This window comes from Chrysemys picta, chromosome 4 (assembly GCF_011386835.1).
Source record: "Chrysemys picta bellii isolate R12L10 chromosome 4, ASM1138683v2, whole genome shotgun sequence".
NCBI lineage: Eukaryota > Metazoa > Chordata > Testudines > Emydidae > Chrysemys > Chrysemys picta.
In genome coordinates, this window is record NC_088794.1 from 95797833 (window position 1) to 95815085 (window position 17253).

Genomic DNA, 17253 nt, shown 5'->3' on the forward strand with positions numbered 1-17253 from the left:
AGGAATGTTAAAATTAAGTACCTAATCAAGGAACACTTAAAGGACAATGGATCTTGGAATGCTCCAAGCCACATAAGAAGTCTACTTGAGGACGTTCAAGGTAGCATGTAAACAATGGATGCTACCTGTAAAAACTGTGAGTCATGCATGGACATGTGACTTGCCCAGGTGACTCCTAAACTCCATCTTGGAGCTGGACTTTGCATAGGAGTGAGGAGGCGGTCTCCACCCACAAGAGAAAGTCTATTTAAACCCCTGGGAAACCCCTCCATTTTGTCTTCAGCTGGCTAAAGAGAGAGCCTCTCCACTTCTTTCTTACTTGAAAGAAACTGGAACAAAGGACAGTGTGCAAGGGATGTGAGTGATTGCTGGACCCAGGCTAAAAGGAGATTAGTCTGTAAAAGGGAGCATTCTGGAACTGGTGAGGATCTTATCTGTATTCAGTCTGATTAGACATAGATTTGCGCATTTTATTTTGTTTTGCTTGGTGACTTACTTTGTTCTGTCTGTTACTACTTGGAACCACTTAGATCCTACTTTCTGTATTTAATAAAATTACTTTTTACTTATTAATTAACTCAGAGTATGTATTAATACCTGGGGGAGCAAATAACTGTGCATCTCTCTCTATCAAGGTTATAGAGGGCGAACAATTTATGAGTTTACCCTGTGTAAGCTTTATACAGGGTAAAATGGATTTATTTGGGTTTAGACCCCATTGGGTGTTGGGCATCTGAGTGTTAAAGACAGGAACACTTCTGTTAGCTGCTTTCAGGTAAACCTCCAGCTTTGGGGCAAGTAATTCAAACCTTGGGTCTGTGTCTGGCTCAGCAAGACAGGGTGCTGGGGTCCCGAGCTGGCAGGGAAAACAGTGGTAGAAGTAGTCTTGGCACATCAGGTGGCAGCTCCCAAGAGGGTTTCTGTGATCTAACCCATCACAATGGTAAATGTCTAACTTCGTAAAAAGCAAGTCCTGAAAAGAGCAGTACTTTCCAAATGATCGACCTTAAACAACACACACAGAGATTATAGTATGTAGAATCAAAAAAACATTTCCACTGTACATTTTTGATCATGCCACCATGGCTTTCTCATCAATCAGTACCTATTCCGCCTCCCCACTCCCAACTAAATTTAAATAAAGCCTGTAAAATGATCTCTTCATATAAAAAGTCCTCTGCCAAAACTGGGTTACAAATTTGGAGAGCTTTAGTTTGAGAACTGTGGGCTGTGCAGGAGGGAGACAGGAAAAAGGGAACTAGTTATCTCATAAAGCCTGATTTTCTCTCATTGTGAAGAAATTCCTGGCACAAGAGGAAGCCAAAGGGTTAACAGAGGTGTTGTAGCCTTGGATTCATTACTGAACTTTGCTGACCTCACAGCACTGAGCTGAAAGAACAGGAAATTATTGGCAGTTGTAATCCGACTCCTGGAACCACTCATACCAACTTTCACTGGGCTGGAAAGGTTAGGAGCAGTTTATTGCTCACATGCACTGGAGCCCCAGACAGGAGCTTCATATGGCTTAGAGCCACACCAGTCTGAAAAGTGGACAGCAGCAGGCCCTGTTTTTCACATTAACATATAGAATAGTTCTGATGATAGAGGGGCCTTTATAGGTTTGATTAGAAAAATAAGGTACAAGTATAATGAGAACTAACTACAAATATCTATCCAGACCAGCAACTGCACTGCATCAGCTGGACTGGAGGAATCATAAAAAATGTCCACAGTTTTGGGAGCCTGGCTGAGAAAGTGTTACACAGGATTATCAGTTTATCTGAATAAAATTAAATGAACAGTGTACTGTAAGTGCAGAAGTCTAAGCCATTAGATGTAATGAAGTCCTTGATACCAAACCAGTCATTCTGAGTTAAATGGAAGTAACTTTGAAAGCATAACCCTGAGAAGCATATTTAGAGACCCCATTTCCAATCCAGGAGCCTGAGAAGAGGCTTTTTCCTCATAGAGTTAAAAAAAACCAATGGAATTTACATTGAAGCTAGGTAAATATTAGTAGCTTCCCTATTTGCAGGTGATGTAAAAAAAAGTTAGTGTGTATTTCACAAAGTTAAAATTTTTTTTTTTTTTTAAGTTATTTTACAAGTATAATGGCACATGGGGCTCTTTAAAAAGAACCTGGTTTCTCAAGTGCTAGAGACACCAGGCCCAACAAGACAGAAGCACAGGCAAGATCAGGCTTTATTTTACGTCCTATTTTTACTTCTGCTCTGGGGATAGATGTAAATCTAATCCCAACTCAAGAATTTCCTTTTCATTCTCTCATTAGCTTTGATGAGTAGGTTAATCACTTGGCATACTACATTGGGGCACTACCTGGTGTACACGACTGAAGGCAGAGACTTGAATGGGGAGCAGCAGCAGGCACCTTCTTTCAACCAGTGCACCTCTCCTATGGGCAGATTTTTAGATGTTTCCTATGAAAATTAAAGTTGAGGGCACAAGAAATGCAATATTTATAATACAGGGCAAAGTGATCTTCATCCTCATCCCAGTTAATCCTTCTGCAGCTAGATGGAGAATTTAATCCAGTATCAGATTTGATTTACTCAAACAAGATGTAAAGACTGAACATGAAGAATGGACACCATGAGTACTGAGTGGCTTCTGCACTTACTGCTACACAGAAATCAGTCCCAAATCAGTAATTGGAGAGAAACAGATACCCTATGTTTCCTCAGAAAGATTTCCTTCTCATGACACTGTGAATTTGGGACTTGTCTACACTGGGAAATTAATTCAGATTAAGGGAAGGTGTGACTTTAAAGTGAAATAGCTATTTTGGATTTATTCTGGAATAAAACTTCTACACAGAGTTAATCAGGAATAGCTATTCTGGAATAATTTCCTGTGTAAACAAGCCATTAGTCAAATTTGAACCCCTCCTGAAACATACACTGTTTATTTTACACAAATGATTGTTTTGTAATTGGTGATTTTAGATGCCTGTACATCACTTAATATTTACAGTCAAAAACAGGTGTTTTAAATTAAATCAAATTAATAAGTGAAAGTACAATAAGTACAATTACCATGTTTTATCACTGATAGCTATAAAAACTATCCAGACAGAACACCACAGTCAAGTTAAGATTTAAATTTACTGTTTATATTAGGGCTGTCAATTAATCGCAGTTAACTCACGCAATTAACGCAAAAAATTAATTGCAATTTGAAAAATTAATTGCGATTAGTCGCAGTTTTAATCACACTGTTACACAACAGAATACCAATTGAAATTTATTAAATATTTTTGAATGTTTTTCTACATTTTCAAATATATTGATTTCAATTACAACACAGAATACAAAGTGTACAGTGCTCACTTTATATTTTTGATTACAAATATTTGCACTGTAAAAATGATAAACAAAAGGAATAGTATTTTTCAATTCACCTCATACAAGTACTGTAGGGCAATCTCTTTATCATGAAAGTGCAACTTACAAATGTAGATTTTTTTTGGTTACATAACTGCACTCAAAAACAAAACAATGCAAAACTTTAGAGCCTACAAGTCCACTCAGTCCTACTTCTTGTTCAGCCAATCGCTAAGACAAACAAGTTTATTTACATTTATGGGAGATCATGCTGCCCACTTCTTATTTACGTCACCAGAAAGTGAGAACAGGTATTTGCATGGGACTTTTGTAGCTGGCATTGCAAGGTATTTACGTGCCAGATATGCTAAAGATTCGTATGGCTCTTCATGCTTCAGCCCTCATTCCAGAGGACATGCTTCCACGCTGATGATGCTCGTTAAAAAAATGTGTTAATTAAATTTGTGGCTCCTTGGGGGAGAATTGTATGTCTCCGGCTCTGTTTTACCTGCATTCTGCCATATATTTCATGTTCTAGTAGATGATTACTCAGCACTTGTTCATTTTAAGAACACTTTTGTTGCAGATTTGACAAAATGCAAAGAAGGTACCAATGTGAGATTTCTGAAGATAGTTACAGCACTCGACCCAAGGTTTAAGAATCTGAAGTGCCTTCCAAAATCTGAGAGGGATGAGGTGTGGAGCATGCTTTCTGAAATCTTAAAATAGCAACACTACAGAACCTACGGAAACTACAGAACCCAAACCACCAAAAAAGAAAATCAATCTTCTGCTGGTGACATCTGACTCAGATGATGAAAATGAATATATGCCAGTCCACATTGCTTTGGATTTATCGAGCAGAACCAGTCATCAGCATGGATGCATGTCCTCTGCAATGGTGGTTGAAGCATGAAGGGACATATTTACATGCCAGATGCGCTAAAGATTCATATCTTGCGATGCCAGCTACAACAGTACCATGCGAACGCCTGTCCTCACTTTCAGGTGACATTGTGAACAAGAAGTGGGCAGCATTATCTCCTGCAAATGTAAACAAACTTGTTTGAGTGATTGGCTGAACAAGAAATAGGACTGGGTGGACTTGTAGGCTCTAAAGTTTTACATTGTTTTATTTTTAATGCATTTTTTTTTAACAATTTTACATTTATAAGTTCAAACTTTCATGATAAAGTACTTGTATTAGGTGAATTGAAAAATACTATTTCTTTTGTTTTTTACAGTGCAAATATCTGTAATAAAAATAAATATAAAGTGAGCAGTATACACTTTGTATTCTGTGTTCTAATTGAAATCAATATATTTGAAAATGTAGAAAAGATGCAAAAATATTTAAATAAATGGTATTCTATTATTGTTTAACAGTGCGATTAATTGTAATTATTTTTTTAATCACACAATTAATTTTGATTTTTTTTTTTAATCCCTTGACAGCCCTAGTTTATAGGGTAGTTCTGACGCATGTGCCTGCTTTTGCATCACCAGCCTTTTCTACAGATGGCACTGTATCCTTATGATAAAACAGAATTTAAAAGGAGCAAATACTGTCATTTGTAGATTACTCATATGGAAGTCGTCTCTCTCCTTTTACGCAAAACCTAACTACCACCTAGGCTTTTGAAAAAAGTGGCACAGGCCTGGGATTTAGAGGTGTTGGGTTCTAAACCCAGTTCAACACTTTCAGAGGATACAATTGCTGACGCAAATAGTCAGATACTTTACAGAGTTATTCATGGAGTTCCCTGACTGAACAATGGGCATATGGCAGAATAATTGTTAAAACTTTAGAAATTAGGTTCTAATTGAATTTAACTTTGCAAATTAATTCTAGTAGCTATATTACTTCTATGGAAATAACTAATACCTTGTGACATTTAGAGTCGTAAGTCAAGTCTGAAACTAGAGGAAAACTGGGTGAAATCACTCTTTGAATGACAATATGCTGTGAACGTCAATTTCTAAAACTCTTGGAGGAGTTCATGTGTACACACATTATGAATAAATATTATATGCAAGACTAGAGCTGCTTCATTTCTGCTGTGTTTACATTCTCTCTGCTATTTCCCCTACCCTCTAGGTCTCCAACCAGAGCAGCTACAAAGACAGCTCTGATCAGACAATTCACCACATTCCAACCCCCTCCTTGTAGTCCCCTGATGTTCTTTGGCTTAATTTTTCTTTGATGTCTCTCAGACAATTTGTTTACCACCATGCAGCATAGCACTTTATGAAGTATTGCAGGAGCACCCTCTGCTGGTTAAAAAGATCAATACTTCATCAATTTAAATATATATATTTTTAAATGCATTAAAAGTAGTTTCCAGTACTGCAAGAGTCTCAAGAGTCTTCTGCCAGTTTGTGGTCATTTTCCTAGGTATTTTTATATATATTTTTTCTCCTGTTTTGTGAAAGTCATGCACAGACAATGGAGGAAATTAAGACTATATACAGGAGAAACAGTGCAACACACACACACAAATACTGTCAATTTTACAAACAAAAGACAGAAGAAATATATTGCTGTAATAATTTACAGGTAATGACAAAAGTTACTCCCATGCTATCAGATAAATTTTCAGATGGAAATCTGATATGAGTTGACAATATCCATTTAACTTCTAAATTATTTCACAGTAAAGAAGAGAAGGGAAGTATTAATACAAATGTTTAATGAGTTTTTCACTACCTTCTGTAGAAGAAAAAATTGTAAAAACCAGAGAACTTCATAAAAATATATCAATGCTTAAACATCTGAAAACACATTTTAAAATTCTTATATTTTACAGACAGATAGAAACGGTCAGGCACCTACAGAATGGAGAGTTGAGAAGTGCTAGATGCTTCAACACCATAAGAACAGGGTCTGTTTACCCAGGACATGACCATGTCAGTCCCAACAATCTGAAGAATGTACTTTACTATTAAGACTAATAAAACAGTCCAGAGTATGCCAAAGGTATTATTCAGATCTCCTAGTTTTGAAATATAGTGCACTGATTGTTTCTTAAGGCTCATAGAACATTACAAGCTTATGCAATTTATAGGAAACTTGGGGACAGACAGGATGTCAGTTAGTGATTTCTGTGGCAAATTATACACCAACTTCTCCAGGGCATTCAGCAAATGTTTAGAATTTGTTACTAGTTTATCTATTACCAGGATCAGTACAAAGAGTTAAAGGAAACAATGATATGGATGGTTTGCTAAACAAGGATCCTATTCCAGTGAGGATACAAAAGTAGGACAGGTAAAGGAGATTGTATTTGGAAGAAACATGAATTTATGATGAAATTTTAAAAAAGTTTTGCCATAAAGTATCCCTAAAGGTAAAGCAAAAAGTCTAGTAGTGTCAGTTTCATTAAAATTACTAAAAGGTTCCTTAGAAACTTAATTATAAAATAATTAAGCAAAACATGATCAATTTGACTGAAATACAGCTAAAAGAGCTGCTTGTTTCTGAGACCATAGTGCACATCACAAGACATTTTCAGATAGCTGGAATTTGTTTAGCTGGATTTGTTGTACCTATTTTAACCATTTGTACCAATACTGCAGATAAAAAGAGAGCAAAAACTATTTGGGTCTCTGTTTAGGCAGAGAAAAGTCCATCTATTTAATGAAAATCACCACAGAGTTTTTTTCTAAGGAAACAGTTGCCTCAAGCAAGACAGTAACTTAATGGTCAGTGCTAGAAGTGTGCCTGCTAGATCCAGCCCTTTTGAACATCTCCTACCATGTCACCTGTTGAACACATTAAGCAAAAGCAGATTTACATATTTAGCCTGCTTACCCCTTTGAGAAATAGGGAGCCTAGCCTAAGTAAGTGCATCAAATAGCTTAACACCTTAGCAATAGAAAAGGCTCTACATGCAGAATGATTAGAACCAAATTGCACAAGGAAAAGTTCACAACTTGATCCATGTGACTTTGGGTTCTGTTGCACTGCAAAATCAATGGTTAGAAACAGGGATCTGTAACCTTAAAGAGAAACTTCTAACTTCTAACTGTGCATGCCACTTGTGAATTTTGTAAATTATAATTTTGTCAAGCAGCAGAAACCAGAATGATAGTTTCTGTGATCTGAGAGACATTCCAAGTCAGCTGATATAATCAAACTTAAAATCTGGGCTAGTTAGTGATAGTAACTTCCAGTCATGCAAACCTTGGAAGACAGACAATAGACCTTGGTAATAACAAACCAGAGATAAATTATCAGGCTAATTCTGGTGGTTATAGGAGCTAGAATTTCTTTTATGTGGCGGTGTAACAAAAGGGAAACCACAACCAGCAGTGGCTGAAGGGGTTGGGGAAGAGGAAAAAAAATATGAGAAAAGTGGGACAAGTTAATGGAAGCCATCTGAAATTCCTCCTTGGCTCTACAGATTTCTGCATTCCCTCAGCATGCTTTGGTATAGGAGAGGTGCTTAGTAGTAGGCTTACTGAGATTTCATTTCAGTGGTTTAAATATTGGACAATTTCACAGTCAGTTGCTAAATCAGATTCTCATAGCATTAAAAGAAGCTGGCAACTCTTGTAACTTTGAAGAGGACAGACATCCAACTTGAGAACTGTATTGACCTGAGTGGATTTAGTGAACGATCAGGGAACCCTGGAGCAAGTTATGATGAATCATTTTGACCATTCTCATCAGGTAGTTGGTGCCCAGTGGCACATTGGACACAACAGCAGAAATTTCATCATGGCTGGGAAAGACAAAAAGAAATTATCTCAGATGAACTTCTGACAGTATACTTATTAGCATTTAACTTCCTGTTCCCTGCTTTGAAGTGAAAAGTATGCCCAAAGTCCTTTATGCTTCTGCCTTTGCTACTCACCCAAGGCTCCCAATCCGTTTTTGGACAGTGAAAGGGAGTGGAGCTAATGGGTAGTTGGCAGATAAAGAGAATGTCACCTCAAACTTTGCAAAAGCTGTGGAAGTGGAGAACAAGAGCTTCACTCTGCATGGAAAACAAAATGTACATGCAAAGGGTTAAGTCATGGCTTCCTATAATACAGCTTCCTTTGAAATTGTGTCTCCAGATGTGAAAGCCTAGTGTCTTAACACAGACATTATACACAGCCTCACTTTATATTCTTGAAGAGCATCAATAGAATTTGTTTATCGTGTAGCAGTAGGTAAGGTTGAAGGAATCTTCCCATTTTAAGTAATAAGGCCCTCAGAAGAAACCAATCTCCCTAAAGGTTAATATGTCCCATTTTGTCTTAGGGCAGAATTGTTTTGGAAAGACTAGGGCAGGAAGGGAGAGGAAAGATTCCTTTTCTGGATTTCTACCCTTCAAAAAATAAAAAACAAAACCCTCATTTCTCCAAATCTGTAACTGCACATTTGTTTTGTTGACCTCGCTAAAGAGTACTGCCTTTTCTTTTGTTGTTATGTTGTGATGAGGGACACAGAATATTAGTGAGGGATATTACCAAAAAAACCCAGCCTGTGATGATGTGTATATGCCCCACATTAAGGAACATAGAGAAAGGGTTAACTAGAACAGGGATACAAAGAGGCAGTGGGAATCTGGAAGAGGGATCCTGCAGTGAAGAGTAAGTACTTGTCCAGCTCAGCCCAGCCATGCCACAGGACAAGGAAGCACCACAGGAAAGTGGGAACTGGGAAAATGAAGGATTACTGTGCTTTAAATGAACTTTAAGTTGAGCACTGTGTTTTTCTACCTGGCTGAAGCAAACTTAAGATGTCTTCGCTTTGTTGTTTTGATTTTTTTCCCTGAAGACCAACTGTAAGAAAGAGACAGTTACTTACTGTAACTGTGATTCTTTGAGATGTGATATAGCTGTGTATTCCACTTAGATGTGTGCACGCTCAGCGCACCAAAGCCAGAGAATTTTGCCCAGTAGTACCATAAATGGGGAGTGCTTGTGCCTTGTGGCCACAGCCCCTCCTTTGCCCATATGAGGTGGAGGTGCCCCAACCCCCCTCAGTTCCTTCACACCAAACATGCAGAGAGTAGACTCTGATGCAGAGGGGACAGAAGTGGGTCACGGAATACATGTCTGTATCACATCTCGAAGAATCACAGTTACAGTAAGTAACCATTTCTTCTTCGAGTAGATGCAGCCGTATATTCCACTTAGGTGACTCACAAGCAGTACCCACCCAAGGAGGCAGGGCTTACAGCCTACTCAAACAAAGATTACAGGACAGCCCTACCAAAGCTTGCTTCTGCCCTGGAAGATGCGGTAATGGCATAATGGTTCGTAAACGTATGAATGGTTGCCCACATAGCAGCCCTGCAAATGTCCAAACCGTTGTGGAAGACTGAGACTACAGACTGAGGCAAAGGTGGCAAATTGCCTGAAAGCTCTTGGTAGGCAAAAATGCTCTCAAACTTGTAGAGCCCCAATGAACTCAATTTTCTGAGCAAGAACCAAAGTTGACTTACTGGTATTTAAGATGAGACCCAGACAGTCAAGCAAGCGCAATGTAGCATCGATGTGGGAAAGGACTTCCTCTCTGGACCTGCCTCTCAGTAACCAGTCATCAAGGTACAGGAAGATGTTGATTTTTTCTTCCTGAGGTACACCATCACCATGAACATGTAGTTGGTAAAAACCCGAGGGGCGAAAGAGAAGCACCGTATACTGAAAATGGTGCTCCGCTATGATGAAACAAAGGAATAGCCGGTGGCTCGGCAAAATCGTCACGTGAATCGCATCCTGAAGGTCCAGAGCAGCAAACCAGACATTCTGAGACAACACAGGGAGGACAGTCAATAGAGTGACCATTCAGAACCTCATGTATCTGATATATTTGTTGAGGCCACGAAGGTCAAGAATAGGTCTCATTTCTTCCTTGGAGCTGGACACCAGAAAGACTGAGATTAGAAGCCCTGACCCCAGTGTTCTGGCAGAACGTCCTCTACCGCTCTCAAAGCCAATAGCGAGCAAACCTGCTCAAGGAGCAGTATGTCGTGAGAGGGGTCCCTAAAGAGGAATGGGGAGGGAGGGTCGGGGAAGAGGTGAAAAGGAACTGGATGGTGTAGCTCAATCTGATAGTGCTTAGGACCCAGCTGTCTCTGGAGAGCAAACCCCAAGCATAGTGAAAGCAAGTCAGCCAGTCCCCAAACAAAGGGGACGGGAAGAAGGGAGTGACCACTGGAACACTGCTCTGGACCAAGGAATCAAAACAGGTGCTCGGGGGGTGCCGGGTGAAGGTGTGTGGGATTGGTCAAACCCCAGACCCGAATGCCTCCTCCTCCTGGACCTATGCCCCTTTCTGGGGTAGTCCCACTGTCCTGGGGGAGGGAAAGGCTTCCCAAATGCATGCTGTTGATGATACTGCTGCTGCTATTGACCACAGCAGTGGTGCCTCTCCATTGCCGGTGTGTACATCCCCAAGAACTGTAGGATAGCCCTAGAGTGCAGAGTCTCATTTGTCTTGTCCAAAAAAGCACTCGTCCATCAAAGGGCAAATCTTCTATGGCCTGTCGCACATTGGGAGCAATGCCCAAATTCTGCAGCTAAGATGCTTTTCTCACAGTCGCTGCCGAGGCCATCACTCTGGCTGAACTCTCCGACCATATCCAGTGCAGACTGCAACAAAGCCTTAGCCACCAAGCAGCCCTCAGTGATAAATGCCTGGAAGTTCTTCCTCAAGACTTCGGGCAGCTAGTCTGCAAACTTAGACATAGCCATCCAGTTCAGAAAATCGTATTTGGACAGCAATTCCTGCTGGTCAGCAATGCACATCTGCAAGGAAGAGAAGGTGTAAATCTTCCTACCCATCAGGATGATCCATTTAGGGTTCTTGTCGTTGGGAGTGGAAATAAACCTGCCCTGTTGGGTTCTATTGTTCACCACAGTTACAACCATGGAGTTTGGGGCATAATGGGACTAAAACCCCTCAAATCCCTGCACTGGAATGAAGTAGAATTTCTCCATGGGTTTCACATTAGGCAGTACTGAATCCAGAGTGCTCCAGAGAACTGTAGCAGGCTTTAGGAGTGCATTGTTAGTGTGTGTGTGTGTGGGGGGGGGGGTGTGACTCTCACAGGGAGAGATGGCTGCAAGATATCCAACATATGGGTATTCTTCTAGAGAAACTTCTCCTGAATACTGAGGGAGGTCCTGGTATGCCTTGGCATCCTCTGGTACTAAAGGAGAGGAAGAGCTTGGCAATACAGAATTGTTTAGGGATAAAGAGGAAGTGGTTAACTGTGCCAGAGCCAGATCCTACTCCAGGACCAATGGACCTGGATGGACGAGACTGGAGGCGATGGGAAGGTTTACCAGTGCCTGGGCCTGTGGTGGATTGACGCTCACCGTCACAGACTTGCTCGGTGACCTCGCCTTAGGGCAAGATGAGGAGCATCCATGGATTCCACAGTATCGGTAAGGGCATTGGTGGCCAATAGGCTTCCTGACCGCAAGATAAGCACCAATTCTGATAGCAACAGCATTCCATAAATGGCCCCCGCTGTGAGTCAGGCAATGGAAAGTGGGAGAGGAGAGGAAGATCCTAATCTGGATGCTGATGAGTCCTGAGCTTAAGGAGATAAAGGTGGAGCCAGTTCTGAGGGTGCGAGCAACCAGTCTGACTCATCCGTAGCCGACATCGAAGAGGAAACTGACACTGACAGTGGAAATGGTATTGCTGGCACCGAGTACACCTCCGTTGTTTCTGGTGGTGGAAGTAGAGTTGACCCCAACGTTGGCCCTGGTACCGAGGTGATTGATGGTGCTGAAGCGGAAGGTGATGAGTGCCACCACAGTAACATCTGCAGCGCCAATTGCAACAGTGCCAAGGAGTTTCCCAGTGCCAAGGTCCCTTGCATTGAGCCTGGTACTTCCCCAGTTCCACAGACTGTGGAAGGGGAACATCGGGGAGACATAAGGGTTCAGTGGCCTATCCAGCCAATGGGGCTAAAAATGACTTAGCCGTGGCAAAGTCCAGGACCAAAGGAGAGGTCAGGACAGAAAGGCAAAGGAGGTCTGCAGCCACCTGGCATGCTACCGACATGGAAACAATCTAACAGGATCTCTAACCTCCCTCCTCAGTCCTGGGGAGCGGTAGGGAGGTTGGCACTAACTCTGTGCTGCTCCATGCTCTTCCTGGAAGAGGCAAAAGAGTCCCCACAAGATCTAGAGTAGTCTTGATTGGTCTTATGCGACCTTTTCATTGGTACACTCCACAGGGAACGGTTCCTCTGTCTCTTTGGAGAGACACCTGCTCCAGGGCACAAAGTGGCAGCACTCTCAGAACCCCAGGGCGACCTCTGATCCAACAAGGGCTTTGTTGTCGAAGGAAGCCACATGGCCTCTTCAAGCAGGTGCTGTTTTAGGCAAAGGCCCTTAGCCAGTTGAGTTCATTTTGTGATTGATTTACAGATGATCGAACACTGCTCCTAGATGTGGGCCTCACCCAAACACAGCAAACTCCACGTCCGAAGGATTGTTATTAGAGATCGCTCCCCGACACGACAGACACTGTTTAAACCCTGGCAAGGTTATCAGAAGGGAGTACTTAACTAAATACAGCTAACACTAATTTAACTACTACTAAGGGTACTAATTAACTATATACAACTAGAAAAAACACTAAAATAGTGAGAGGTTAAGACCACACAGAGCTCTGACTCCAGCCACAAGTGGAAAGAAGGAACTGGGGGGCATAGGAGGGGCAGGTTTCGGGGTGACGCTGCCCCATATAGCCAGGGAGGGGCTGTGGCCATGAGGTATGAGCACTGCCCCTCTACTGGTACTGCTAGGCAAAATTCTCCAGCTTCAGTGTGCTGGGTGCGCACACACCTAAGTGGAATACATAGCTACATCTACTTGCAGAACTACTCTTGGTCCTGACTCCCTGTATGTTGCTGCACCCTGATCTAAAATGCTTTGGATAGAGGTATGTGTCAAAGTGGCAGGTAGCAAGTGATGAAAGATATGTTAATAAGGAAGCTGACAGAATCCATGAACTGTTCATTTTCTGCTATTCTGAAGTTAGGGTTTTGTTTTTTTAAAAGATGCTGTTTTTTGTAAACAAAAAACAAACCACCACCACCCAAAAACAAACAAACAAAAACAATGAAATTTTTGGATGTCAGCTGGCTTCCATTATTAAAGTTAGACGGAAAGTGTGTTTCAAAGTCTTCTGTTTGTGAGTAGTCACTAACAGCACTTTTTTGGGGGTTGAATTGGAGTAGGTTTGAACTTTAATCACTCACTTTGTATTATCCACTTCGGTCTTCAGAAGATTAAACTTTCCACCCCATCTATTCAAAAACTCAATCTCTTCTCCTAAGAGTCGACAGCGATTCACCACTAATGAGACCTCATGAAGCATCTAAGTGGACAATCAGAAAAAGTAATCACATTAGAGTTCACTCTTGGTAAGCTATATAACATTTTAAATTGCAATTCTATTCTAGAAAGTACATAAAAAAACCCATAATCTTAACTGCTAGCTCTACACTCAGTCTGAGATCTAAAAATGAAACTGGTCAAGTATTACTATAGATAAAAATTCTGCTGCCCAAATTCTGCCCTCAAATATACCTCTGCATCCTTGTGGGAAGGCCAAATTTGGTTCTGCAATTAAAACCACTATTCTATTAATTATGTAGGAACCAGAATAGAATTTCTGTCTTGGATAGTTGTGCTGGCTCTGTAGTGCTAATAGAAGTAGTAAAACTTATTCCAATCGTAAAGCAAGCAGACTTCAATCAGGGAACAGATCTATTGATTGAGGAATCTACAGTTATACAGTCACCATTCAGAGCAGAACCACATACTTTACTGTATGATTTATGATTGAGTGAAACTACAGCTTTAGAATCACTTTCCTTATGGCAAACACTTAAGCAGCAGAACATTCATTAATTCAAGGCTGAACTTTATTTTAAGAAATCATTGTTAAAGAATATCATCTTTATTCTGTTGAACAGAACAGATTCCATGATCATCTTCTCAGGGCTCTGTAGTTTAGCTTCTTGGAACATTACCTGGGGCAGGTGGTGCACTGTTGTGCATTTTGTCTGCCAGGAACCCTGACTTTCAATAAACTGGAAGATGAGCCTTTGGACTAGACATGATGAGAGTGGAGCTTTTTCTTCTGTAAGACAAAAGAAAATTATTCTTCAGAACTGTTTATATTTGTAATCAATAATCTTTTGGGGGCTGTCAGGCAATGCACTTGCAGATAAAGTGCAAGTGTGAAGATACCTTCCCATAAACAGGCAAACTCAAGGATCAGAGCAGCAAGCCACTTCAGAGCCTTACCATCCAACAGAGATTCAAAGCTCATATCAACAATCTTTCTGCAGGGATTGCCATTGAAAACAGCACCATCTGTGAGAGACCAAAAACAAACCATAAGTGTGTATTTCCAGACTGTGCGGACTTCCTAACACCTCAGAAATCTCTCTCCAGGAGCAGACATCTAGGTTGTATAATTTAATCTTTTTGTTAAAAAAAAATCAGGCCCAGACTCCAATTCATAACTACCTTAACTCACAGTTTGAGTGCTTCCACTCTAGTATGTTTGCCCTCTTCTACTAGTATAAGGTCTAAAGATGTCAGCCTGATCCGATGGATTTATATTATGTAAACCTTTTGATTTGTAAACCGGAAAAAGCTCCTGCCAAATTTTGCCACTCACCCACTGGTGGTCCGAATGTGATAGTCAGTTCTATAGAATCATAAAGGAAGGTAAACACTGCGTGTTGATCACTCCAGTCACTGATCTCCCATTCAGTGAAGCTAAAGAAGAAAAACCTGAGTTACAACCAAAGAAAAAGTGGAAAAAGATAAAAGTACTAGATGTACATACAACATCTACCACCACATAAATGTGCTAATGGTAGCTGGCACTTTTTGTTCCTGTGGATCATCAAATCAGATGGAAACAGTAGCATGAGCATGACCTTCCAGGAAATATTGAAAAGTTTGTATTCTATTAAGAAGTAACATTAAACATTAAAACAAAAATACTCATTTTGGAAGGGGAGGAGACCTCTATAGGAAGAGATTTTGCAATGACCCTTATGTATATAAAATCAGTTCATCCTATTATTCACTAAACTCACAGAAGCTTTACTTTAACCCTATATTGCCAGGAGATAGGCTCCCAAATGTAGCATCAATTAAAAATACATTAGCACTACCAATGTGAGGAGAGGGAACTGGTTGATCTCTGGGATAAAAATCAAAGGTGAAGACCCTTTCCTTCCCTTACTTGTATTTGTCGAGGAGCTCCTCACAATCACTTGCTTTATTCTGCAGACGTTTTATCTCAGAAAACCCCTGCTTCTTCTGAACCTCCAAATTTGACAGATCCCTATAGAAATATAGCAATAAAATCAGATGCTCCTGGGAAGACAAAGCACCCTGATACAATCTCTAGAACCTGAGTGCACATGCAGGCTTTAAATAAAGGTAAAAGAATCATTGTGTAAAATTCTACCTTTGAAGCTCCTCTTCTTGGGCTTTGAGGTTTTCAAGCTCTAAGAAATTTAAAAAAGCTATGAAAGAGATCTGCAAGCAGTACGAGAAGCATGAAAAAAAACCCTGACTGGCTGTGCAGCCCTGGTTCTCACAATCAGGAGAGATCCCAGGGTGATGGTAGTTACCCTTGCTAGGATGTCAGTAGAAATGGGCAATTATTCAGCACTTGGAGAACAATGCATTGTAGCCAGCTCATGTTCTTTTCAGCTCACTGTATTCCAAGTTCTGATTTTCCAGAAAAAAGGTCATATAATGCAGAAAGGATGGTTTATGTGGATAGCCATCTCCCAACCCAACCCAGTGAAGACAACTGTGGTGGTAAGATGCTCACCTTCAGTGTTTGCTTTCACACTAGCCTGGAGGTACATATCCTCTACTCTGGGCCACAAACCTTTCCACCCTCAGAGTTCATTAAGAGAAATGCACCTCAAGTGGCCCCATTACCTTTCTCAGAGTTTCTCACTTTGGACTCCCATTCTGCCACTGGATCACTGATATCTGCTTCACAATCTTCCAACTTAGTAACTAAAGGAAAGAAGCGTTAGAAGCCACTCTCTACCCATCACACTATTCTGAGGCACAGCAGTGACTCCTGCAAGAATGCAGCCTCTCTTTGTATGAATGTCAGGCTCAATGTTTAGGTTTCAGTTGTCTTCAGCTATTATAATAATGAGCTGCAGTTTTACTTTGTCAAAAATGACAATATGGACACATATGACAAGAAGTCTGTAGTTCTACAATTTACACAGAAAATTTCAGGTAGGAGTGGATGATGGGTAAAAATCTTATTTGTGCTATATCTCATTATAGCAGTTTTGAAACTCATAGCACACATTTGTCTTGAGCACCGAAATATATTAGAAAAAAAACAAAAACTGGTCACTTAGTCTCCACGTCCTACTTACAAGGTTCCCTTAAGCCAAATCTACAATCACAGGCCTACCCAACCAGCCTCATACAGACAAGTTACTCATAGAACAGGAGTTGTAATGCTCAAATACCCCTTCTCTAGTTTCTGCTTGTAAGTGATCATTTGAATAGTAGTTCTTCCAAAGAAGTTAAGAGGTGTTTACACTCCAGTAAATGAAAATTCTTGAACTGGTATCTGAAACACTTACCTGTTTCCAGAGCTAAAAGACAACTATCCATCTCCCTGAGGAATTCATCCACTTTTGCTATTCTTGACTGTAGTTTCTCCCATTGGATCTAAGGGCAAAATTGAACAATTATGTTTCATTTTTGTTTAGTAATATATTTTCACATAAATCTATGGCTGCATTTAAATAATAGTTCTGTGTTTGCTAGGACTCTCACACTGATCTCTGCTTGCTAGGAGATGGACCAATGAAACCAATGCAATCTACCATACTTTGACCTAAAACCAGATAGAGCAGTTAAGGCAATCACAGGATTTCAG

General features: G+C 40.6%; 1 protein-coding gene and 1 long non-coding RNA gene across 3 annotated transcripts in view; one reads left to right on the forward strand and one right to left on the reverse strand.

Annotated features, from left to right (window-relative positions):
* The first annotated feature begins 231 nt into the window (after window positions 1-231).
* Window positions 232-5382, forward strand: LOC135983135 (uncharacterized). Its single transcript, XR_010600645.1, has 2 exons — window positions 232-421; window positions 3928-5382. It is a non-coding gene; the product is annotated as an uncharacterized LOC135983135 (long non-coding RNA).
* Window positions 5383-6014: 632 nt separating this feature from the next.
* KNL1 (kinetochore scaffold 1) overlaps window positions 6015-17253 on the reverse strand; it is a 49463-nt gene continuing 38224 nt past the window's right edge. For both annotated transcript variants that reach the window (XM_065593152.1, XM_042849478.2), the window contains exons 17-26: window positions 16955-17042; window positions 16281-16361; window positions 15796-15835; window positions 15568-15669; window positions 14992-15092; window positions 14613-14681; window positions 14336-14445; window positions 13559-13677; window positions 8198-8320; window positions 6015-8065 (exon numbers count right to left, since the gene is read on the reverse strand). In XM_065593152.1, the coding sequence (XP_065449224.1) occupies window positions 7951-8065; window positions 8198-8320; window positions 13559-13677; window positions 14336-14445; window positions 14613-14681; window positions 14992-15092; window positions 15568-15669; window positions 15796-15835; window positions 16281-16361; window positions 16955-17042 (948 nt within the window). In that variant the 3' untranslated portion in view covers window positions 6015-7950. The remainder of the gene's footprint in view (window positions 8066-8197; window positions 8321-13558; window positions 13678-14335; window positions 14446-14612; window positions 14682-14991; window positions 15093-15567; window positions 15670-15795; window positions 15836-16280; window positions 16362-16954; window positions 17043-17253) is intronic.